We start from the raw sequence: 26,833 nt of genomic DNA, 5'->3' as shown, positions 1-26,833 counted from the left end.
CGTAAAGATATCATATAGAAGCATTCATTAAAATACCAGGTATTCAGATAAAGAGAGAGGGTATTTATATTTCAATAAGATCAGTAAGTATTGTATGATTATTTTCCCAGCTGCTATCAATTTTCTGCTGTCCTTATTGGAGCCTGACCCCATTAAACGGCCGAACATTCAACAGGTACTTTCTGATCACTGGCTGACTGATGACCCCGCAGGGATGCCTATATCAAGCACATCTTACCCAAACCGGTAGGGTACAATGATCTCTGTTTGTTTTAGCAGGATTAAGCCTTGTGTTGTCTTAGCAGAGGTGGTGGAGTTTTGCTTGGGTATCACTGTGAATGTCCAAGCTCCTCTGTGCATTCAATGGTCAAATGGTGTTCAGAGTAAGACCACTCTTTCCTTTGTGAATGAGTTCATGAAATTGAACCATTTGAGTGCAATCAAAACATTGACCTAAGCAATTGAATTTCTAGGCATGTATTGAATTGAAGTTGCTTGTTGGATATACTGAGAGGGTATAAAGCCCATTTTGGCCCTCTGATTGTAAGTATATGTTGCATTGGAACATATATTTACGTTAACCATATAACCATTAACGGAGCGGAAACAGGCCATGTTGGCCTTTCGAGTCCGCACCGGTTCACTGATTTTGTGCGCCCTCTTCAGGCATCGGTCCCGGTAGATCTTCATTCAATAACGATGGGCGAATTCAATGCATTTCATTTGGCAAGTCTTGCGAAAACATGTCAGTGAATGGGCTGTTGTCTACATTTTGTTGACAAGCCTCTATTGGAATTAAAAATTAAAACCACCTGATGTATAGGTGGGATCACTGCCACTAAAACTTGGCTAATGCTCATTTGGAAGAAGGAGGCTGCTGCTTCACGGCCTCCGAGACCAGAGTTCATTCCTGGCCTTGGGTGCTCTACGTGTGGGGCTTATATATTTTCACTGTGTTATTTTCTTCTTTGGTTTCTTCCTTAATGCCAAACATGTGCTGAGTTCTTTAGCTAATGCAAATTGTTTCTACTTCAGGCATGTGAATGAGGTAAAAAATAAAAGAAGAAAAGAGCCAAGTGCTTGCGCGAAGTGTACAGTGGGGGTCAATGGGGTGCAGCACCTCTTGGAGGAGGGTGCTGACCGCATTTGGAAAATTTTTGACCATACACAAAATTGCCAGTTTCAAGCCTCTTTTATTGCACTTCAAAGTAAAAATGGACATTACAAAATAATGCGAATAGGTCACTGTATACTAATAACATTTTTATCATTTTTATTGACTTTGAAAATGTTTTTTCAGTGATTTGCCAATTTATTCTTTTCCTTCTCCATGTCTTTTTGTTACCTTCAGGGTGTGTTCGCTGATTTATTCCAGCTTGTTTCCAATTACAAAGAAAACCTCACTGCTTTATTCCACCTTGTTCCCAGTTAAAATGATCACTTCGCCGCTTTATTTCATCACCTTCTTCTTGACTTTCAAAAAAAAATGCTGGCTGATACTTCCCCACCAAGGTCGCGGCTGCCGGGAGCCCGCGGGTCCGGCTGCCGGGAGCCCGCGGGTCCGGCTGCCGGGAGCCCGCGGGTCCGGCTGCCGGGAGCCCGCGGGTCCGGCTGCCGGGAGCCCGCGGGTCCGGCTGCCGGGAGCCCGCGGGTCCGGCTGCCGGGAGCCCGCGGGTCCGGCTGCCGGGAGCCCGCGGGTCCGGCTGCCGGGAGCCCGCGGGTCCGGCTGCCGGGAGCCCGCGGGTCCGGCTGCCGGGAGCCCGCGGGTCCGGCTGCCGGGAGCCCGCGGGTCCGGCTGCCGGGAGCCCGCGGGTCCGGCTGCCGGGAGCCCGCGGGTCCGGCTGCCGGGAGCCCGCGGGTCCGGCTGCCGGGAGCCCGCGGGTCCGGCTGCCGGGAGCCCGCGGGTCCGGCTGCCGGGAGCCCGCGGGGTCCGGCTGCCGGGAGCCCGCGGGGTCCGGCTGCCGGGAGCCCGCGGGTCCGGCTGCCGGGAGCCCGCGGGTCCGGCTGCCGGGAGCCCGCGGGTCCGGCTGCACTTCTGCTTGAAAATAGCAGTGAGAAGACTGATGGGCCCTGATCCAAGCTCCTGAAAATGAAAATCATTCAAAAATGTAGAAAATGGATTTTAAGAATGCAGAAATCTGCACAAATGCAGAATATTAACGTGTCCGCTACTTTAGTTGGGTAGCGAAAGAATTGGGGAAACGGTTCATGGGGACATAAGACAGAAAATGAGATTGGTTCAATGGTTACTTGATGCTCATGAGGCAGGCTGTACATGTCTAATGACAAGCCAAGTCATCATCCATAATTTACTGACGCTGACTTCTGCTGATGTCAGCAGAATGTCTGTCAAACCAATACCATGCGTTTGTCCATAAAATTAGTTTCCTCTTTTACATTGGAGTCAGAGGCTATAAAATTAATAGAGCGCCTGCAAATTAAAAATTGTGGCGGATTCAAGGCAGACACCTTGTAAATAATTGAATGACAAGCTCAGTCCTGCTGTTCATAAATATTATGGCACAGAAGGTGTTAGATTTAAAGATATAGATCAAGTCACTCTGGAGATGCAGAGATTCACTTTAAATTAAAATCACATAAGATTAACAGCAGCCTACAAGATGGAACAATGCATTTGACATCCAATCCATTGTGGCAGATTCAGAGCCACAGGGAAAATTGGATTCGAGCTAGATTTGCACCTGCCCTGATGATTGGAGGGCAGATTTTTGACAGAGGTTTTAGAGCAGCGTAAATTTTTTGTCTCACTTTCATCTCTGACAGGAATGTAGCTTGATACCAAGTAAAATCCCAAAAATGAAGGTCGAAGCACTAAGGGAACGCAAAACTGGATAGATTGTGTGCAGTTGTTAACTTAAAACGAATGCAAATCCATCTGTCAAATTCTAATGATGATGGGCAGAGATGAGAGACTGTCATTGGGGAAAAGAAATCTCTTAACTTTAGTCATTGTGGTGAAAAGAACTACTGAAACGAAACAAAAATCCTGAGTACAGAGAGCAACACAGCTGGGCTCTCAAAAGTGCACGATGGTAACATACGGACATGTGAATTAGGAGCGGAAGTAGACCTCAGCCCCTTGACCTGCTCCATCATTTCATAAGATTGTAACGATACAGCCCCTCAAACTCGTCAATTGCTTTTTTAAATACTCTGCTTTCATTGCTCATTGAAGAAAATAATCTAAGGACTCAACCATCTGAGAGATTTTGGCTCCTGCTTTTTTAAAAAAAAATGACCCCTAGGATTCGTGCATAAGGAAATACCCACTTCACATTCACCCTGTCGTGATCGTGCAGGAACCTCCCATCTCACTCTTCGAAATGAGCCCAGGCAGAAATGAGCCCAGGCAGAAATGAGCCCAGGCAGAAATGAGCCCAGGCAGAAATGAGCCCAGGCAGAAATGAGCCCAGGCAGAAATGAGCCCAGGCAGAAATGAGCCCAGGCAGAAATGAGCCCAGGCAGAAATGAGCCCAGGCAGGTGTTAGATTTAAAATAATATTTTAAATTATTAATTAACAATAATATTACAGTTATTTAATTTATCTACACCCAACTCTGCGCGAATATACTGTGTGTGTGAGAGAGATGCCTTTGCCACTACAGTTCAGGCCTAATTCTGGAAAGGCAGTTCAAAGTTCAGTTTCAGAAATTGAATGTTGACTCGTCAGCTTGAAATCGATGCTACACGCAAGCTTTAGAAGGAAGTTCACAAAATAGGTGGGAGAGACCAGGGTGACAAACTTTTTAACTCATGAAATCCTTGTCAAGGTGCTTCCAGAGAAATGTCCTTTTCTCTTTGCCATAGTGGGGTTCAATTTCATTCAGAAGTGACTTTTCCTTTGCCACAGTAGGATTCAACAAGTCCCCTTTCAAAGTGCCCTTTCTTTTTTTTTGGTATTCTCATTGCCCTATAACATGGAGAAATCAGACAAGTTGTCTATCATCACACGAAGTCACATCCAGCACAGTATACCTTCAAAGGATGCTTCACTAAGTGCTGTCTCCTTAAAATGGCCACCACTCATTCCCCTATAACATGGGGAAATCCATGAGGCTGCTTTAGCACAGCATCCCTTCAAAAGATGCCTCAAGTGCTGCTTCCTTAAAATGGCCCCGGAGCAAAACAGTCACTGTGTCTTTAATCTGTTGGTCACGTGGTCTCTGTACCTGCACTTTCTCTCTCTTCAGATGCATCCAATTTAGTGCACACTGTCCTCAGCCTGCCGGCTCACAGTCAAACTCCTAAACTTGCAGTTTGATTTGTTCTCTTAAAATGACAGTACCACTCAATTGAAAATGAATTGGGAGCACGCAATAACATCACCCCACTGAAAATTTATAAAAGTTATATGAGGCTACTATATCATAATCAAATTAAAAATCAGATTAAAGCTTTTGCTAAGATATAATTCAACGCTGAGAAATAACCAGTTAAATATTACCCAATGAAGCAAGACTTCATTGAATTACAATTCAATTTCCGCCTCTTCAGAATCTAATGTTAACTTTAATATCCAATGTGTTAATAATAAGTAGGATGAATATTTTTTTTTGTTGCAAATATATACCATAGCTCAGAGCTAGTCAAATGTCTTTAGAATAGCTATGTAGTAAATAATATTACACACGTTGTAAATAACAGGTTCTGTTTATGCGATGTCGAACCTTGCCAGATCAAATAAATCCTTTTTGGGCAATGCCTGTCAAAAATCACACTAAGTGATTCACTCACTTGATAGACTGGTGATACAATATTTTGAAGCTTTAACCCACTAGTACTGCAGAGCGAGAGGTGGAAGGCTTTCGCTCTTCGTTAATGTTTACGCTGCTGGTTCCAGGTTTTCGCTGGAATTCCCAGCAAAGGGGTGGACTAATCCACTCGGTAGTTCTACATTGCCTACGTTTCCCAGATCACGAGTACAACCGGCCGAAATCTAAAGATGCAATGATGTGCGGGCATTTAGAGAAGAAGTAATAATAAATGCATTGGAATATCTGGGAGAAAGCATTATTAAAAAGTTGTGATATCAATATTGAAAGCCTGTCAGTTTATTAATTATTTGTTCATTTCTAGAGATTTGTGTTTTTGAACAATCTCTTTGTACTTGTCACCTTTAAACCCCTCATCATTTTTTCACATGCTCGATGATCCACATTTATGTTTAAATGACTGGCATAATAATCATTTTGTGATATCTTGGGGAATAAATGTTCTTCCTGAAATATTTATACATTATTTCACAAAATATCTTTTGAGTTTCATGAGAATCCATATAACGCTGACAGCTATTAGTAAACATGCAGAATTATAATGTTAATATGGATACCAAATTTGTACACATGTGGTTCAAGCTACTGAAATATTCACCATGTCACAGGTTTCAAGCTTGAGGGCACTGATGGCCAGGCTGCTTAAATTCTGCTAACAACCTTCTTTGACATGTGTATAAATTAGGAGCAGGAGGTAGGCCCCTCAGTTCATCAAACTTGTTCCATTCTTCTCCCCCCCCCCCCCCCTCAACTTCTACATTACACTGTTGATTTATTTAAATCTACATCCAGTTTGAAGCTATACTTCTTTTGAAGTTCACATTTCCAGGAGAGAGAAGCTAATGTATGCATATTAACTAGTTAGAAGTTGTGGTGTAGAGCTAGTCTGAAGAAGAGCAGATTTGGTGATTTTTTTTTAAATGGTGGATCAGGATGGTCAATCTGTGGGTTTGGAATATGTTGTGACTGATATTTTTTTCTCTCTCTTTTATCAAACAAAGGCCTGCCACAAATTATAACATAGAATTTGCCAATTTAAGTCTGTGCTTAGCTGTGTGCCACACTTGTGTCATTCCTGGTCCAGAACATAGTGTTAAATGAAGCCCGGTGGCTAGTTGCATGGCGAGCTTACCTCTTGATCTCATTGTTTTGTAAGTAGCTGGAATTCTTGCAACTGCACATTTTCAACAATGACTTAAAGAAGCAAGTCAGTAATCATACTCCATGCCTGTATGCAGTGTAAGAGAAGCTGGGCTGGTGATATGAGCACAGCAACAACAGTGCACATAGAAATGTAAAATGATGGGCCAAATAGTCCTATGTCTAATTATGAAATTAACCTCAAAGAGCCAAAATAATTGAATTTAAAAACAAAAACTGAAGATTCTGACCTTCGTCTTTACTCAAGTGATTAGACCATTGAATTACATGAGAATTAAATGATGTAGGAATACATTGAGCACAACGTTAGCACAAATTTGTTACTCAATAATAATAACATTCTGTGGCCTTTAGCGGCTGATGAATATCTAAAATGTTGAATATTAATTACATTGTTGACCATGCAATGTTAATCAAAAGCAATCAGTATTTGGTTCTAAAATGTGGTTACTCTCTCCTTTTTTTTTTTAAATTTTTTTTTATTTTTCACACCATAAACCACATTAACCATGATACATACTTTTTCCTTTTCAAATATATACAGTGCCATTTTCTCCCTCCCCCTCCCTACCTCCCCCCTCCCATCCATTTAAAGTACAAAATCTAGGATACATTAAACCCGTCAAACAACGTTGTCATTCAATAAAAATAAGCAAGAAATTCCACTGAGTCAATTCTTTTCATTTCCTTCTCCTTTCGTTAATTTCGGTAGTGAATGTCCCCGGTAGATTTTCGCTATTATGTTTCATGTAAGGCTCCCATATTTGTTCAAATATTTCAATAATATTTCTTAAACTATATGTTATTTTTTCTAATGGAATACATTTATTCGTTTCTATATACCATTGTTGTATTTTCAAATTATCTTCCGATTTCCAGGTTGACACAGTGCATTTTTTTGCTACGGCCAGAGGTTACTCTCTCCTGATGTGCTGGGAAGATGTGGTTAAACTTCCAATGATTTCTACTTATCCAGGCTTTATCCAGAGGACTTGAATCGGAGTGTGCTGCTTCACATGACTGAGAAAATGGGATATAAAAACGCTGAGGTAGTAAACACAGTCCTGTCAAACCGTGCCTCCCACACTCTTTCCATCTACTTTCTGCTAAACAAGAAATTGGATCACTATTTTAAAAGCATTGCGGTAAGTTTAGTTTGAGCATTAATGTTTTGAAAGAAAACATTCAAAGAAATTAAACTGGCAAGAAATATCACACAAACTGCTGTTTCAGGAACATAACGCAGTATGCTCAATAGATCCAGTGGATCAACTTTGATCTCCTGTCTGTGCAAGGTGGCTGACCTTGGAATCGGGTTAGTTTCAGTATCTCAGGGCACATGGAGAAAAAAATCAATTAGGATTTTAATTCTTGATTGCGCACCCTGTGGAACCCACCCCGGAAGTTTAAATGGTTGGCTGCTGCTGGGTGGATAAAATTGGCGTCAACAATAATTGTTGTCTTGGCCGGATTGAAACATTTAGATGATCCAGGAAATCCCACAATGTGGTCACTCTTATAAGAAACTCAACAGCCTATATTTGTATGGATTAAATAATCAGCTACCCACCCCCCAATTTCCAAGTTTTCCTTCGTAACAATGTAATGTGATCATTTATGTCAAAAGTGGAGGGCAGCTTGTTTGCATTGAAAGATAGCACTTCTGACAATGCAGCAGCTGTCCTTTACTTCTGGTCTGGAGTGTTACTCCATACGTGCTCTGCACTGGGACTTCATACTGAAAGCAAATGAGGCTAGAGTTTACAGTGTGGTCACAGAGGAAGAAAGACCAAGAAAATTCAATGAGGAGGGGAAGAAAAGAGAAAGAAAACATTCAACGTTTCAGTGCACTATGTGGTATGACTGATTCACAGTTGTACTGGCCATTATTGTTTGATTGAGAGCATAGGGGATATTCTATTTGTATCCTTGTTACTCTTCTGGAAGAGCTTGCATTGGCAGTGAGTTTGGGATGTTGTGTCAAGACTGCAGGCCACTGCTCTTATTCAACCATGGAGGACACATCCCTTCCAACGGATGCAATGTGATCCCCTGAAGCTTCATGTCCACTTCAACAGCCATGGAAAGTGTTGTCACTCGCATTGCTTACTTCCCCAGAAGCAACCAGAGAAGGCCTGAGATCATGCTTTCTATGCCCTATTGGTTCCTTGAAGATCTAGCTTCCAGCAGTTCTTTGCAGTTCAGGATGACAATTTGACGTATTCCTCAACTATAATAAAATCTGATCTAGCTGAACAAACGTCCAGTGTTTAGTGGGGAGGCTGAAGATTCTGCCTGAATTTTGAGGAAAAGAATGAAGCTGTGGTTGTTGTGCAAAAGGTTCAAGCAGTTGAATATTGGATTGCACACCAACCCCCACACGACCTTCCCGCTCCCAACCAATCCATCAGAGATATTCTTCAGCAGAAACAATGAAGGGTGAAAGTTTGTGACACATATGAATTGCTGCAGCTTTACTCAACATGAGTTCACATGGAATAAATGGAAAGTGTGTGTCATACTCGAGGGAGAATCAATAACATGAGAAACTGAATATGTGTGGATTTAAGGTTCTTTGATGCAGCTGTTACTTGGCAGGCTGGGCAAGAGGGAGATCGGGAGACACTAAATAATCAAAATTGAGTGGATGCCTTATTGCTTACAAGAGGAGATAATGTATCAGAATTTCACACACAGAGTTGTCAGTGTATGGGACAAGCTGCCAGAAGAAGCAGTAGAGGCAGGTACAATCACAACGTTTGAAAGATATTTAGACGGGTATATGAATAGGAAATGTTTAGGAGATATGGGCCAAATGTAGGTAAATTGGACGAACGCTTAGAGACAACTTGATTGGCATGTAGGTGTTGGACTGAAGCACTTGTATGGGAGTTTGAGAAATGGACACTTCAGAGATGCCAAATACACCTCTGTCATTTAGGATATCTTGAATATTAAGAGAAACAATGAATCAATTCCATGTATAATTACATTTATAAATGTGGGTCCAAATATAGATATTTAGCCTATTTTAAAAATGTTTCAATTACTTGTAAGGAGGGGAAACCGTATATGATAAAATAATAAAAAGGATACCTTCAAGAACTGAGATATGACTGTGGTATGATTTTAATACATTGTTAAAACCATAGAACATTACAGCACAGTTACGGACCCTTCATACCAATCACAGCTGTTTAAGTGAAAGTTCACTGCTTTTCTTGGCTCGTAACTACATTAAAGAACTGCACACATTACAGATATACAATGAAGAGCAGATTTGTATTTGACTTGCAAGCTATTTTAAATATAAATTCCATTTTGTTGGAAAGAGATTCATAATCAATTGTCTTAGCCAACAACCTCTTTACAAAGAAGAATGAGTACTTTTGTACGTGAAATTCCTATTTGATTATTCATTCGGTTTATTTAACAAATAACAAAATGAAATTAATACCGTAAATATTTGCCATTTATCATTTATTAAGATTTTTCATTTGCTTTAGTCAAAAAAGACGCTTCAGTCAAATTATCAAAAGAATCCAACATTAAGTCTTTTAATTTGCAATCACTCATGTCAATATTCTAAGTCAGCTTTTTTTAAAAAATTTTTTATTTTTCACACCATAAATCACAATAGCCATGATATACACTTTTTCTTTTCCACACATTTACAGTGACTTTTTCTCCCCACCCCTCCCTCCTCCCAAGCCACCCCCCCACCCCCCCCCTCTAATATTCTAAGTCAGCTTGATTCTGAGTTGCTCTTTTCATGTTTTTCTACAGAGCAGATTATTTTGTAACCGAATGCTTTTATTTTTTTTTGTGAAACTTTAGACAATGTGAAAAGTGGCCTGAGACCTGTGATATAATTGTCCATAAATTCTGGTTTAAATAATTAAGTGCTGACTACAGCTCTGAGGGAATTGGAAGGATTACTGGAACACAAAAGCAAACTGTTAAGGTCTGAAAGTACTCGGCCTTTTAATATCTTCTTCATTCACTTCATTGAGTGCAATAACTCCTGTAATCCAATTTCATTACTGTCAGTCTAAACCCAATGTGAACAGAAGACCGGATTAAAAAAAAAGTTTGAAACTTTGTAAAAGCAATTTGTTGACAGAAAAAATTAGCAGAAGTATATTGTTTAGTGGATTTTGAATTTGGAGACCATTTTAAAGCAAAGACGTATTGAAAGCCATATTAATTCAATACAAAAGTCATTCAAGATGTGTATATTTATTGACTTGACTGAGTGTACTGAGAAAATCTGTCAATGTTTATTATATTTTCTTCTTTTGTAGAAACCAGACTTTGTAAATGGAATTTGCTATAAGAACATGCTGCATCAGTTGGACAAATACAGACTCAAGGACATGCAGGAGGTACAGTGTCTCCAGTTTAATCTAATTGTATTTCCTGTTGTTTTTCATTTATATTGTTTTTCATACCCGTTACAGATGTTACATTTCATATCCTCCTTATATTAAAGGTCCTATTCTGGGCTAACTTGCCAAGAAAGTATTTTGATTTACATTAATCTGCTATGTCATCAGATTGGGAATATCTTTTACAATTACTTTCAGCTTTGGGAACCAGACAGTTTTACCAAGTGATTCTCCTCGATGTGGGACATTATAGGAAGATGAGGGGTAACCTTATGGAGGTACATAAAATCATTGAGAAAGTGAATGTTCACAGTCTTTTCCCCTGGGTAGCACAGAGGACAGAGATTGAAAGTCGGAGGGAAGCAATAGGAGGAATTTTTCACTCAAAGGGTAGTCCATATCAGGAACAATTTGCAGATGACACAACAATAGTTGGCCTCATCAGAAACAGAGAAGAGGTGGAAAATCTTGTGATATGGTGCAAGAGTAACAACCTGAGTCCCAATGTGGAAAATTCGAAGGAGATGATTGTAGACTTCAGGAACGACCACCCTCTATTACACATCAATAACTGTAGTGGAGAGAATAGAGAATAACAAGTTCCTTGGCGTTCACTTAACACGTGACCTATTATGGACACACAACATCTCCTCAGTTGTTAGAAAGGCACAACAGCAACTGCACTTCCTGAGAAGACTGAAGTGGGCAAGGTGACCAGCCTCCATTACGTCAACCTTCTATAGAAGCACAATTGAGAGTGGCCTAGCCAGCAGCATTACAGTGAGGGGATGGTTGTCGCAGAGCAGTGGATCAGAGGTCAATCCACGGGGCCATATGAATGGCAGAGAGGGTCACTGGAGTCTTCCACCCTGGCCCCCCCCCCCCACCCCATTGATGTGATCTACCAGGATCGTTGTCTGAAAGGGGCCTGTAAAATCATTGAGGACCTCTTCCACCCCAACCACACAGCACCTTTAAGCTGCTCCCATCAGGAAAGAGACTCAAGAGTGTCAGAGCCAGCACCGTCAGTCTGAGGAACCACTTCTTCCCACGGGCAGTGAGAATGCTGAACAATTAAAGGAACTGCTCACACTGACCATCAGAGATGGTCATATCTACAAAGCTATATTTATTTGAATATGTGAATACTTGTCTTGCATCTGCCTTGTTTGCCTGTGTGTGTGTGTTATGTCTGGTGGTGTGCCTGCATGTTTTGCACTGAGGACTCGATAGCATGTTTTCCATTGGGTTGCAATTGGGGTATCTGATGATAATAAATTTGACTACCCCTACTATTGTACAGTCTGGCCAGAGAGTTAATCCTCTCAGCTTGCCTCCTATAAAACCATATTGACAGGGTTAACATTCTCAAGTGCCTCCTGTAAAATCCTGGCCAGAGCGATAACATTGTGATCCTTGCCCATTGTCCTCACCAAGTAAAGTTGCAGTATTTGTGGGTGATTAAAGGACTGGGTGAAAAGTATAGAGCTCCTGCTTGCAGGGTACTCAACCATGAGGGAAAGCAAAAACAAAAATCTACCTTGGCTTAAAAGAGACTCGTGTACATTATATAAATCAAGGATATTTGTTACTTCTAAAAGTTCAAGCCCTATTGTTTTCCAGTGCAGATTTGCCATCTGCTGTGTTAATTGTGACCACAATCAGCTTACATTGGGATCTGGAAACCAACAGATCTTATTTGCTTCACTGAACAGACTGACCTCTTTGTCCACTCGCCTTCAAGGTTGCCCAAAGCAGTTCGACAAACGTTTGTATCTGCTCTTCAACCTTGACAATTTCTGGTTTTGAGAATTTTATCTGATGATTTCAATCTTTCTTTAGCACAATGTCAAGTGTATGTGAGATTCTGATAAAGAGCAGCTGTGTTTTAGCTTTGTGTTCCTATAGTTTAAATGTCATGTTCATTTTATTTTTGAGACAAAGCTGCCTTGCCTTCAAAAGCACTAGGTTCTGCTCAACAGCTAAATGCATAGTGCAATCAGGCACAAGCAGATATGTGCTGAGGTTGATGGAATTGCTAATACACATGCCAGTCAAGATAATTTGTTCAAACAGAATGACCGTTCACAAAGAAAAGCTGACATAAGTCCCAAAAAGCTGAAATTTCAAGAATTGGCTTGATCACATGGGTCTGAAACCTGAGCCCTGTACAGGTCTAATGTTCCTTAACATGTACATGAGAGGGGAGCTCGGGGGGAAAAATGTTAACATGAAATTCTGAACTATTGGGATGGATGGATGAAGAAAGACAAATGTTAAAGAAAGCTCAGGACCTTCTTCCATGCTATTTGTTGAATCTACAGTGCCCTCCATAATCTTTGGTACAAAGACACTTTTTTTCTTTTACTTGTCCCTGTACTCCAGTTTTTAATTTGTAATCAACCAATTCACATGTCATTAAAGTGCACATTCCTTATTCAATTTTCTTTGTATATATTTTGGTTTGACCATGTAGAAATTACAGCACTTTTTATACATTTCAGGGCACCATAATGTTTGGGACATTTGGCTTTGCAGGTGTTTGAGTACTCCAGTATGTTTAATTGTTTCATTGGTGCAGGTATAAGAGAGATAGGCTTGCTTCTAAGCTTTTGATCACCTTTGGAGTCTGTAGTTGCCATTTTTCAACATGAGGACCAGAGTTGTGTCAAAGAAGCCATTATTAAGCTGAAAAGCATGATTGAGACAGTAAGAGACTTCACCCAAATTTTTGAATTTCCATAATCAACTGTTTGGAACATATTGAGAAGAAAGAGCGAACTGGTGAGCTCAGTAATCGCAAAGGGACTGTTCTTCCAAAGAAGACCTTGCTGATGTCAGGAATTCTCATCATAATGAAGTAATTCCCCATATGTATGTCCGATAGATCAGAAACACTCTCCAGGAGGCAGGTATGGGTATGTCAATGACTAATGTCCACAGAAGACCTCATGAAAAGATGCAAGATGCAAGCAATGACAAAGGTGGTATACTTTGCATCTTGGGCAGTTCCTTTACACTGTCATACTTTGCTCTCGCCATTACTCTGATACAGATTATTCTTGGTCTCATCTGTCCACAGGACCTTTTTCCAGAATTCTGTAGGCTCTTTTAAATACTTCTTGGCAAACTCTAATCTGGCCATTCTTTCTGTAGCTTGCATCTTGCAGTGCAACCTCTGTATTTCATTTGGAGATTTGATAGAGGTTTACAGAATTATGAGGGGACTAGACAGAGTAAATGTGAGTAGGCTCTTTCCACTTGGATTAGGAGAGAAATACAAGAGGACGTGGCTTTGAGGTGAAAGTTTTAGGTGGAACTTCACTCAGAGAGTGGTGGCAGTGTGGAATGAGCTGCCATCTGAAGTGATAAATGTGGGCTCAATCTTAAATTTTAGAATAAATTGGATAGATACACGGATGGGAGAGGTCTGAAGGGTTATGGACTGGGTGCAGGTCAATGGGACTAGTGGAATAATGTTTTGGCACAGACTAGGAGGGCTGAATGGCCTATTTTCTGTGCTGTGGTGTTGTATCATGTTGAAAAATGACAACTGAGACTCCAAAGGTGATCAAAAGCTCAGAAGCAAGCCAAGCTCTTCTATACCTGCACCAATGAAGCAATTAAACATACCTGAGTACTCAAACACCTGTGAAGCCAAATGTCCTAAATATTATGGTGCCCTGAAATGAGGGGATGGTGTATAAAAAGGGTTGTAATTTCTACATGGTCAAACCAAAATGTATACAGGTAACCTTGAATAGACTCTATATTATGCACTTTATTACAAATTTGTTTGATTACAAATTTAAAACTGTGGTGCACAGGGAAAAATGAAGGAAAAAAAGTGTCTTTGTGCCCTGCATAATCTTAGTACAATTTATATTGGGAAATAATGCATTTATATAGTCATTTTTTTTCCCCCATTGTAAGAATGTCAACACTGAGAGGGCATTGGTCTAAGGCGAGAGGGAGAAGTGTTAAAGGGGATTTGAATAGCAATATTTTGCATGGAGATTGGTTGAAATTAGAAACACTTCCAGAGGAGATGGTGGAATCCAATGTAATCTTTAATAAACGTTCAGACTGTAATTTGCATTGGCAAGGGATAGGAGAATATGGACATTATGTGGGCAAGGGAGATTTGGGAAGATAGGCAAAATGGTTGGTAAAGTTGTGATGGGCTGAAAGGCACATTCCAGTGACATATGCCTCCATCAGTATGATTCCATTTATTTGTAATGCATTACGACTGATTTTTTTGTGGTTTTTATAAGATTGTGAAATAGAATGACAAAATGTAATTATTCGTGAAAATATTCGCTACAGTTCTGAGAGATGTTCCGGCCAGTTCATTAAGGCTGTACAATTTTAAAAAAATTGTAGTACTGCTGGAGCTGCTGTCACTGGTGCAGACCTGAGGAGAGTGGAAACACAGTACTCCTTCACAGGGTTCTACCATCCAGGAGAAGTAGAGAAGACTACGCTATAGGATGGTGACCATGCCTGTGAACCAGAGGCTCTGTGGCTGTTGGTGACTTGAGGCGAGGAATCCATGCGGGCTACTGGCGACTGTGGTCAAAGGACTCACACCAGGCTGTGGACTACTGGAGACTAGCTGAAGGGGTACCAGGTATTGGAACTGGAATGTGAGAAGGTGCCAAAGGCAGGAGGTCCTCAAGGACCTTGGGGCCTGAAAGCTACCTAATCGTGTCAGAGGTTTGAATCTGGATCTCAGGTGGCCGAAGGTTTGAAGTCTGTGGTCGCAGGAGCCCTGGAGATGAATCCACAGACACTCAGTGACTCTGAGGGGATGCACTTTTGCTGGTCTTACTCCAACTGTAAGGGGCGCCTGGCAATTTCTGCTGATGTCAAATCTTTTTCTGCCTTACAGCAGACTGAAGGCAATTTCATGTAATATTATGTGTTTTTACATGACAATAAAAGAAGCTTGCATGTTAAGAATAAATAAATTAAGTGTGATCAATATCTCATGGTTCACATAGCACCTTTTAACTTCACAGTTCCCCATACATAGGAAGCCTATGCTCACAGCACCAGAGTGATGGAGTCAGTGATCGATCATACAATGCACAATTGCTGTCTCACCTGTCAAATTAATTTATGCACCATGAATTGGAAATCAATCTGGGGCAAGCACAGGCCCTGTACCTGTCCACTTTTAAGGATTGTTGATTGTTTGCAGGGTGTGTGCACCAAAGACAATGTCAAAATCAGCAAAATCTCTTCAATCTGCACACGATCCTTTCAATTCCTGCATCTTCATGTGATTATGTAACCGGCGCTTAAAAATGCTACTATCACATTTGCCTTCACAACTACCCCTGGCATCCCGTTCCAGGCAATTCTTGTTCTCTATGTGTCAAAAACAAAAACACTCTGCCTTCCCTGCACATCTTCTCTCACCTTCAATGCACATCCTCTAATATTTGGCATCAAATTGACTTTGATTAATTGAAGCTGAGGTTGTTGAAGTTGGGCACGTTGGAACTTTAGACCAACAGAAATGTTCAAGGGTTCTGAACATTGCAGAGGTTTATAATCTGAAGAATTGCCTTAATAATGATTATTCTAGGCTTGCAGCAATGATCAAGAGCAGGAAAGGGGCTGAAAACGAGGTCCTTCATTTAGAAGGACAGGGTGGAGAAGCATCCTATCTTCTCCCTCAAGAATCTTCTAGGAGATGCATTTGTCCTGTGAGTTATCCAATGCACAGTAGTGAGGATATCTTTGCCATGTGCAAAGCAGCCACGGCTGGACAGCTCTTCTTACAGAGAAGTGAGACTCAGTGTTAGGAGGTGAGTCACATTGACCTGCTCTTACAGCCCCAGTATTTATATGGTTGGTCCAATTATGTTCCCGATAAATAATGACCCCTATATGTTGGTGGTGGGAGCTTAATGATGATATTGGCATGAATCTTCCTTGTTAGAGATCAGCAGTGTCTGACACTTGTGTGGCACAAATGTTACTTGCTACTTATTAGGCTATCTTAATATTTGTCTTGATCCTGCTGCAAGGTAGGACAAGTTGTGTACCTTGAGGTATTTTGAATGGAATAGTCTATTAAGATAGAATTTCTTTGCAAAATCCCTTTTTGTTTGAATGACACTTTAAATTGCATTCACCTCCACAGGAAAAGAAGACCAAAGATCCAGGGAAAAGAATGGATGTTGTCCAGAAACCTTTTTCCAGAAAGGCAGAGAAAGGTCTTAGTATTTCAAAACAGTCGCCCTGTTTCCTTACTCCAATGAATCCCAGTAAAGTGGTGCATACAGACAGAAAAGTCTCCAAAGCTGAGAGAGGTAAGCACACTATATTGTGGGATAAGCAGGAAATGTTGGATATATACATCAGGTCTGGCAGTGTCTGTGGGGGTCCTTAAGGTTACCATAGAAATCTCTATCCATTTTACAGCACTAAACGAGCAATGTTACAGCAATTGCTCATTCAGTGCAGGAATATTTGCATGATTTATCGAATGAATTCTCCCACTCAACTTTCATTCTGTGTGTGTGTGTATGTGTGTATATATGTGATTGTGTATATATGTGTATATATATATATATATATATATATGTGTGTGTATGTACATATATATATATTTTTAAAAATATATATTTTAAAAATTGCTTTCTAAATCTCATTTAATCTCTCACAGTAAAGAGAGGAAAGTGGGTGAAAGCTGGTAAAGGGCTTACTTGATAGATGTCAACTTAATAATTAACATGACAGATGCCAACTTAATAATTCAAATGAGAATTAACCTGATTATTAGCAAGTGCTGCAAACAAATGAGAAAGGAAATTGGAGGAGAAAATACTGTATGAAAATAAAATGACGATCAACATGTAGGAGTCAATCAATGTTCCGTACCATATAAATTGTAAAAGGATTGTCAAAGATAGAGAATAATGTTGAAAAATGAAGATCTATTGGTAGATACAAAAGATATGTGGTAAAGTATCAAATGATTGGTTTATATTGTTTTGTTAATGAAGAGGATTTTTTTTCAGAGATGTGACAAATTAACGTTTGTTGGGTCACTAAACAAGGTAAAACGTTAAATAAATAAATAAAGCAGGGACCGTGACAGTAGAAGAAATGCATCCTGGGCATTAAGGGTAATGTTTGCCAGGATCTTGACCACAATCATTCAATTGTCTGTGGACGTAGGGAGGTGCCAATGGAACAGAGGATTAGATAAATTGTATGTTTGTACAAAAGTGTGACAAATTAATTTGGCAACAACAGATCCATGAATGTAATGCTTATAACGAAAAAGCTTTTGAAACATTAATCCAGGAGTAAATGAACAACTATTTGGACAGACATGGATATATTGAGGATAAATTCTGTTTAATAATAATATTTCTCCATAAAGTAACACTGAGGACTGTTGTATATATGATTTTCAAATATGTTTGATAAAGGATTATTGTGCATGAGGTAATAGCATGGATAAGAACATGCTATGATGTAAAAACAGAGAATTATGACATTCTCTGGTGTTCAGTACTGGAAGAACCATTGAGTCTTGGTGTACATTTACAATTTAGCCTCAAAACTACAACACAATGCCAATGTCAAAGACACTACACTATAGGACACAATTATGCATCTATGTAGTTTACTTGAGACCTTTGACTAGATCCCATGAGTTAGAAGCTGAGATAAAAATTTTAATTGGATCAAGAATTGGTTTACTAACTGGAGGCTGAAGATAATAGTGGAGTACCACTGTCATCAGGGATTTGTGGACCAACATTTATTGTTTGTGGTCGACATTAGGATTATGGATATGAATGCAGGATACATCTTTAGTGAGTTCATGGAAAACGTGAAAATTGGTTGTATTGTTGAAAGTGAGGTGAGTTGTCATGATATTGATAAGCTAGTACAGGGTAAGGTGTGCAAAGCAAAAAGGCAGATGGAATTTAATCCTGAAGTGTGAGGTCATGGTAGGGTCTGAGAAATATTGATGAACAGACAGATCTTGGTATACTAGGATATCCCCTCTGATGGAGTATTTTAGTTTTAATAAGATGGATTTGTTTTCCATGGAGCACAGAAGGCTAGAGGAATGCTAAACTATGAGTGATGTGGGTGGAACAGAAAATAGAAATTGTTTGTCCATTGCAGAAATGTCTAAAACAAGAAGGCACAGATTTCAGGGAATGATTTCGGGAAATGGTAAAAGGGTTTAAGAGGGAATCTAAGGAAGATTTTTAAAAAACCATTGGCTGGTTGGAATCTGGAGCACACCTCTTTAGTGGGTGGTGGAGGTCAACACTTTCACAACATTTAAAAGTAACCAATCGAGCACATGAATCACCAAGGGTCAGAAGAGAACTCACCAAGTGCTGATAAATTGCTTTACAGTAGAAGGATTTTGACATCAATGAAGGACCCGTTTCTGTGCTATACGATTCTCAAACTTTGCACGAGCTGCTAATAGATTTTGAGTGACACAGATAATGGGAGTTGGTGCAAATGGCCTTTGAAGTTTAATGAAGATATCCAATTTAAGATGAATGATTTAGTTTTAATAGGAGAGTCACAAAATGGGAATGTCAGATGCTTCAAATACTTGAAGGTGACCCTCTGGGTCAACTTAATAGCTAGTAATGAATATTGGATCATAAGATTTTATTTACAGTGGTTTAGAAATCAAAACTTTTGCTGGAACCACATGCTATGTTAACTTGGTCAAAGCTGCAGGACTGCTTACAACTTTGTGAACCTTACTTAGGAAAAGATATAGGACTTGAAGAGAATGGTTCCAGGTCTGAGGGGTCATTTTTACATGGATTACAGAGAAGATGCAGTTTCTCTCCTGAGAGTAGAGAAGGCTCACAGGAGATTTGATAAGAGGATGTTCAACTCCTGGAAACGTTCATTGTAATAAACAAAGAGTATGTTTCTAGTGGTTGGAGTGTTAAAATTCTGAGAGCATAAATTTAAGGTGACTGGGAGAGGAACCAGAAGTGATACATATATGATGAAAACCTTATTTATTCCATGTATAGTTAAGGTTTGAAATGAAGTATCTGTTGGGTAGCAGAAATGAATGAATGTCTGGGAAAAGAAGTATTAAATGAATTCTTGAAGGAGAAACAATTGCAGAGATAATGAGGATGGAGTGGAGAAATGAATCTAATTAGATCACTCTTCAAAAGAGCCATTGCAGACTCAATTGGCTAAATGATCACCTTCTAAATGGTTTCATTCTGGTTTCCCCACTGACTGGAGGGAAAACAGGAAATCCATTTGTCAATTATTATCATGTTTATATCTTGTTTAACCTATTTTTAATGGGCTTTAGACATTTCAAATGAAAGAGTTAATTTCTTAATTAAAACACAGGTGGAAGAATTTAATTAAAGGCATTAAACCTCTGTATAACACCACAAGAAGTATTTTCAAGCTCATATTAAAGTGTGGAGCAGATACTCACAATACAGTACAGCTAGGATTTTCTGCTGGGTGTAAAGTATCTGTGGAATTGTTGGGAGAATACAATTCATTAAATTTTGGATATCTGAAACCTTGAATTACTGATTTGATCTTTTCTTTGTAGGGCTAGAACCTTGCCTTCCTGTTGGATCCATTCCAGTTGATGGGGAAACAGCCAGCAAGAATGGCTACATCAAGTCTTCATCCTTGGAGTACTTGGAAATGCATCATCCCCACCCAAGGACACCTCTGCCCACCAGACAGCACAAATCTCGGCCACTGAACGTGGTGAGTTCAAAAAGAAAAACAAAAGATACATTTCCCATGGAAAAAACTGGTTATCCACCTGGCATGGGGCAAGATCATCTGGAAATGTTTCCTCAGCAGAGAGGCAATGGATCTGCAGGAATTTTCTTTTCCGCATCCAATGAACAACATGAGTGTCTAAGTCCCATGAAAATTCAGAATCGTCCTGCTCAGAGTGTTCCAATGTATGATGGAAAGAGAGATCTTACAAGGCCCCAGACAGCACCCCTTTTTCCATCAGATTCACCTAATACAAAATATACTGAACTAGCCAATCCTTACCTGGTTAAAAGCAGAGGCAAGTTTCCAATGATGGGCATTGGGCAGATGCTAAGAAAGCGAAACCAAACTTTACAGTTAAGAACAGATGAACCCATTGACGTGAGTGGCTATAACACAACAAAATCGAATATTTTACAGAAGATACTCTATACTGCCGGCAGTCTACAACCACAGTGCACATTTCACTCCTGAGCCAGAATGAGACATGGTTTATCTCTGGGATTCATGCATATATTTTGTGAAATTGCGCTTTCAATACACTATACTGTGTGTGTGTGTGTGTGTGTGTGTGTGTCTTTTTCTACGATGATTTTTGTGTAAATTCTCTCAGGAACTTTATAAAATACATAATCTGATTTTGCTTTACTAAACTAATGTGAATCTTTAAGTTACAAGACAATAAACTTTGTCAGTGTAATTTAAAATTGCATAAAACTGAATCATTCCCTGTATAATAATCTTGGTCAATTGAATATTTAAAAAAAAAACAGGGAAATCATCTCTGAAGAAGCTCTGTTTGTTAAACATTTTCATTTGAGGATTTTAAATGTTATAATTCATGCAGAAATGTTTCACATTGTATATAGTCATTCATCAAAGAATGGAAGGTTACAGGCTTGCCGTGTACTTTGTGCTCTCCTTGTAAATATTGTGTTCTAATGCTAATGCCAAATTGTATTTCAGGCAAAGCAATCTTCAGTCGAAAGTGAGAGTTTAACAAATAAATTCAAAAAGCTTTCAAACTTTGGTCAAACAGTCTGAAAAACATTTAACAGTAGCTATTCCTTTAGAAATAATTTTTATATAAATTGGGTGCCTGATTTCCTTAAACTTTGAACAACTTTTTTCAAAACATTTGCTGTAGTAACATTTGGCATATTTTACTGAAAATTTTAACCATTTGAAAATATCATTTAATCTTGCCAAAGTTAAAATTGGCTGCAGGACTTACCATGTATTGTTTCACGGAATATTGCAGGCTACTATTTTAAAAGCCAAGCAAATGATAACATTTGCCAGAAAGTGACTACTTCTTCCATCATTACACATGATGATTGGCCTTTGATAATGTCATCATGCCCCAACTGTTACTTTAAATATTGGCCTGGATGGGAAATATCCATGGCTTTCTAGTTAGCCAAGCTTTATGAAGTCCCAAAGGGGTTCATTTCCTTGTGAGTGTCTTGTAATTAGTCTTCTTTGAATCAGTGCAGCAGCAGTCTTTTGCCTATTGCCTGTTGCTCCAGGAATAACATTGTCAAGGATCTGCCAGTTTCTTGAATGCATTGGTTCAACCTATCTGAAGTGTGGCTTGGTTAAAATAATGTACGATCTCTTTTATTTGAACACTAACTTTACAAGTGTATCCCAAAACAAAACTTCCTCCTGTTCTAATGCTCATTAAGAACATAATAAATAGAAAAACTAATCCAAATTTTGTTTTTCCCAGTCTATATGCATTTAAAGTCCTTTGTGTTTATTGTGTGGCACTTGTTGTATACACTACCACAACTCTCTGGAATCCCTGTAGAGAATTTACACTGATGTTTTCTGATCCATGCTGTTTATTAATTGCACCCTTGGATTCTTTTCTTCTGCTCTTATTCCATTCTTTTATTTCTCAAGGCTTTCCTTCTTGCTTTTCCATTTTCCCAGAATGATGGGAGTCTTGAAATATTTAATTCCCAAGCTATGACGCTTTGCAAATGTGTCTCCATTTATTTATTTTTAATCTATTAGTTGATAAATCTGTATTTGTAATCCAAAAATGATCACTTTTGTGCTTCACCTTTTTAATTTGGACCTAAGTTGTATACACTGATTACCCAAAACCTGTTTCTTCGTGCTTTTATGCTCTTGCTTTTCCACAAGGCCCATGACAACCAGACTTTGCACCCTCCCAATCCAAGCTCCTGTTGAAACTCGAGGAAATCTTTTAACTCTGGCATCTGGCAGCCAAAATAGCCCCAATCACATTCACTTTGCCTCCAATTTTCTAGTATAGATTCCCAGACTTGTGGCATATAGCCCTCTTTCATAAATTTGCTAAAATCCCCCATATTCTGCTGCTTTTAATTAAATAGTAATTTTCAACATTTTCTTTGTATTTCCTCAGATTAAACAATTTCATAGTGAACCTGAGCTTCAACCTCTCCAGTGTCTCACAGACATTCCAAATATTAATGCAATAAATATTTGATCATGCTGTTTCTCCCAATCTTTCAACAAAGGTAAAATATTTATCTTTTGAAAATGGCAAATCAGATCACAGGTGACTGTCAATTTTAACTTGTCATTCTCCTTTTAGGTTAATGATGGATTTGTTGGGTGACTCTAAAATATATTAGTTTCTTACAAATTTAATGTAATTCAGTTATCAGTTATGTGAATACAGCCTGGCAGACAATTAATCACAGTTCTTCAACATGGAGCCAATCTATTTATTGGCCCAGAGATTTAATTACCAAGAGTCTTAGTTCATTATTTAACTAATTCAAATCTGAATTGTACAAATTTCCATACAGCAATATAGTCTTAGTCTCTCACATTGGGTTTTGATTTTCCTGGGGTTTGTTTTGTGACATTGTGAATCCAATATTATTTCTTAGGCTTGAATAAACAAAGCTTGGGTGTTGTTTATGGTGGAATATTGTGACAAAACTGGAACTGGCCAACTACAAGTTTATCACTTTCATGTTCTGTTTTGCAATGTTTTGAATTTCCATTACTTTCCTCTCACATCCCATTTGAAGTTATTCCTACGTCATCGGTGCTCTGGGATGAGTAAGGGATGGCTTAAGGTGGGATATGAGTGGGAAGAGAAGGTTGAGAATCACTGCTCCAGACCAAAATATTTTGCTTGAGAAAAATTGTCATTGGCCCATTTCCTTTGGAGTTATGAAACCGTGCACATAACAAGTCAATGAGGTACGATTAAAACAGTGGTTTTCAAACTTTTTCTTTCCACCCACATACTGCCTTAAGCAATCTGTGCCACATTTTAAGAATACTAATAGCTTTGAAATGTTTATTGTAGGAACTTGAAAATGCTGGTAAAATCAATTATTTTACAATTGTTTCCATGTTTTATTTTGATTTTATTTGATAAATCCAAGTTTATCCCTGAATGGTTTGATTTGTCAGTCAATCGCAAAGATCAACTGCAATGGCAATGTGCGTGTCAACCATTGTTAGCTTTTTTTCAAGGAAAAAGGTCATTGTTCATCCTATCGTAGATTTCTTCTGGCATAAGATCACATTCTGGTTGACAGAAGGCTGGGCGTAATGTATTTTTGTTGCCTTGGGAGTAATTAAACAAAATATGGATGATACCTAAATGATTATAATAAGATTAGGTAGACCTACAGCAGTTTTGCATGATTAACTTTATTAATCAGTGGGTATGTAGCAGCAGCATTGGTCTGGAGCTGAACAGAACAGTGACAAGAAGAATCGTACATGGATAATGAAAGAAGCCCAACAGAGCTTTCCTTATCTATATTATGAAATAACTACACATTTTGAAATTAGCAACTGGTTTCAAATCAATGAACAAAGTGTGTGATATTTACCAGCAGAAACCAGTCTCCTAATCTTTGAGGATTAATTTGCTCTCATGATATATTAGTATGTATCACAGATGTTTGAAATTTGCCAAGCTCATTGTAATTAAAAAAAAATTGTCAGAATGTCTTTTGGCAACAAGCAGCTAACTGTGAACAAAACAACTATGTGCCAAATGGAACGAGTAAAAAAGAATCCTATTTTACTGACTGGATTCAAACTAATGAACAAGAAAATGAATGCTATTGGTTAATATGAGAACAGTTCTGTAACTCCAGCAAAGGGATGAGGTCGTTTGAACACCAATCTCGTGCATTTAATCAAGGGTTATGCCCAGAGGGAACAGTTTTAACAGTTATGGCCAACACACAAATCCTCTAAATTTTGTTTTTGCCCAGTTTTTTACTGAGAGTGTGGGAATCATAAATTTTCCTTTCAACTCTGGAGTTAACTGGCAAGCTGAATTGCCACCAATTGAACCCTGAATGAAAGAAAACTAATAATTTGCATTCATGCACACAGCCACAAATGTCTCTGCAAATGAATAGAACAGTTATTTTTCAATAGGCAAGCACAGCAGTCAATGTGCACATAGCATAGTTCCCTTGAATTTATTATTTCTCAAGATGGAATCACAGAAAGGCAGCAGATATCCTTCCCTAAAGGACTTTAGCGACATTTTCTTTAATGACAATCCGTCATAGTCACCATCAACAAGATCAAGTTTAAATTCCCCAGCTACTGTTTGGGATTTGAATTTATGTCCCTGGATCATTGCCTTAGGCCACTGGATTATTAAACAAGCAATTAAGCACCATGTGACCATCCCCTTCTTCACTCTAAATTCTCACCAGCAATTAAGCTTGCTTCCATGAAAGAAATTACAACTGGAGAATTTCCAAAGAGCTTGTATAAAAAGTAAATAATAGAAATTGGGCTCTAATATAGAAAGTTTTTCCACTCTTAAGTGTTACAATAATTTTGATCAGATGCCAAAATGATCTCTTTTAAAGTTTAAAAAAAACCCTGAATGACAAACTGGCCTAATTTGCAAGATGCACTGTCCTCTGAGAAGGAAGTGCATGTAGTTGTTTACAGTACTTGGGCATAGAATTTGTAGTGAGTGACAAAGGTGTTACAATTGTTGCACATGATGCCAATGCCCATTTCTGGTATAAGCTTGCCTCTGGAAATTTCAACAGAATCTGATAGTCAAGGCATTACTGAACCAACGTGTGGGGAAAATAATCTGTTTGGGATGGGCTGCAGACACAACTGGCAGTCAGTGTCCCTGATAGGAGTATATTGAATCAGGACAGATATTAGGTGTATTGAGGGATCAGGATCCTAAAGGTGAAGGGATCACTGGAGATCTGCAAAAACCAAGATCTCGGAAGTAAAATACCCAGTATCCGGAATTTAAGCAACGAGAGACCCCATCGACTAGCAAACAAAATCAAGGAAATAATAATAAATAAAAATTTTAAATTGTAAATGTTCTCTAAAGAAACGTACAACCCCTTGGTCGTGCCCCACCATAAGCAGCAACTGTTTAAATAACGTTTGAATAAAATGGCAGCTCCTAGGATGAAGGGCCACCTGATGCCGTTCATCACTGGGGCGACTCTCCCAAAGTGTTTCCCTATCCCTGCCTAATAAGAGTCTTTATCTTTAAGTATTATATATTATTAAATCTATTGGTAAGGCTTTATCTGTAAACTTGGAGTAGGGGGGGGGGGGGGTGGAGAGGGTTAATTATGATGGTGGCACAATTAGTGTGGTGGTTAGTTGTTGCAGTGCCAATTTTAAATTTAAAAAGTTAGGAAATTACCTGATTAAAGTAAACTTTACATAATTAAGGACTACCATACTGATTTTTACAAAAAAACAAATTACATTTTGCACTGTCTTTTAAACTGTTTATTGTTAATGCAGGTGCATTAGTTAGGATTTGTCAGAGTGTGACTCAGGGAACTGAAAAAGTTGCATATCCAACATCCGTAACCCATGAAGTTGCTGAATACTGGGGATTTTACTGTATATAGAAAATTTCATATTTGTAGGTTTGAGGTGGGGAGGCAGAATTACAGCCAGGCATTGGCCTCAGATATGATTCTGTAATTATCACTGGCTGTACTGATTGCAAAATTTTCTTGGTAGGACAATGTAGAACAGGTCAGCACAGAAATCATTTCAGCCCATTATGAGTGCACCAATCATATCAATGTAATTATTCCCATCTGTGATGTTTCTTCTATTGGGTTCTTTAGTATTACTTATATTTTATTATCAACTCACAACTCAGGACACATCCATTGTGTGCTGAGGTGGGACATTCCATCTCTGCCCTCTAGTGGTCAGGAGGATCACCAAGTCCCAATCACTACATCCCCTTGCCTTAAAATGTTCAATCCAGCAACATTACATGGTAATACAGTATTAATTTCAATTTAAACACAAACATCAACAACACAAACATTTTTAAGTGTGCAGTTCTTTTTCTTTTAGACTCAGATTCAGCCTGTTGGGTGCTTTGATAACGCGTGTGGATCTTCTCAACACAGGTGCTTGTGTCGGCTCCACCACTGTCTAGCACTGGTGGAGTTTCCTCTGTTATGGTTCAGGCTCGATAGTCTGCATTTGTCTGTTCTTACAGCGTCACTTGCATTTTTAGCAGACTTGATTCCCTCAGTATTTGACCATCCTCTGTTCTGACAGTGTAGGATCTTGGATTTCCTTCCTTTAGATCAGTGGTCTTGATCCAGGTATTGGAATCTTCGAGTTTCACTATGTCGTGTTGTGCCAGAGGCCCTAAGTTTCTTGCTGACTTGTCACAGTTTGCTTTTTGTCTCCTTTGCAGA

General features: G+C 39.1%; 1 protein-coding gene across 3 annotated transcripts in view; it reads left to right on the top strand.

The window, feature by feature from the left end:
• Positions 1-23,740, top strand: part of hunk (hormonally up-regulated Neu-associated kinase) — a 51,251-nt gene extending 27,511 nt beyond the window's left edge. For 2 of the 3 annotated variants that reach the window (XM_069888754.1, XM_069888755.1), the window contains exons 6-10: positions 111-246; positions 6,932-7,100; positions 10,260-10,340; positions 16,501-16,669; positions 19,945-22,618. In XM_069888754.1, coding sequence (XP_069744855.1) covers positions 111-246; positions 6,932-7,100; positions 10,260-10,340; positions 16,501-16,669; positions 19,945-20,600 — 1,211 coding nt within the window. In that variant the 3' untranslated portion in view covers positions 20,601-22,618. Of the gene's footprint in view, positions 1-110; positions 247-6,931; positions 7,101-10,259; positions 10,341-16,500; positions 16,670-19,944 lie in introns of all 3 variants that reach the window. The other variant, XM_069888756.1, reaches the window with a different exon arrangement.
• Positions 23,741-26,833: the final 3,093 nt, after the last annotated feature.

The sequence above is a fragment of the Narcine bancroftii genome, chromosome 7 (genome assembly GCF_036971445.1).
Source record: "Narcine bancroftii isolate sNarBan1 chromosome 7, sNarBan1.hap1, whole genome shotgun sequence".
In the NCBI taxonomy this organism is placed as follows: domain Eukaryota; kingdom Metazoa; phylum Chordata; class Chondrichthyes; order Torpediniformes; family Narcinidae; genus Narcine; species Narcine bancroftii.
This window is presented reverse-complemented; position numbering and strand designations above follow the sequence as displayed.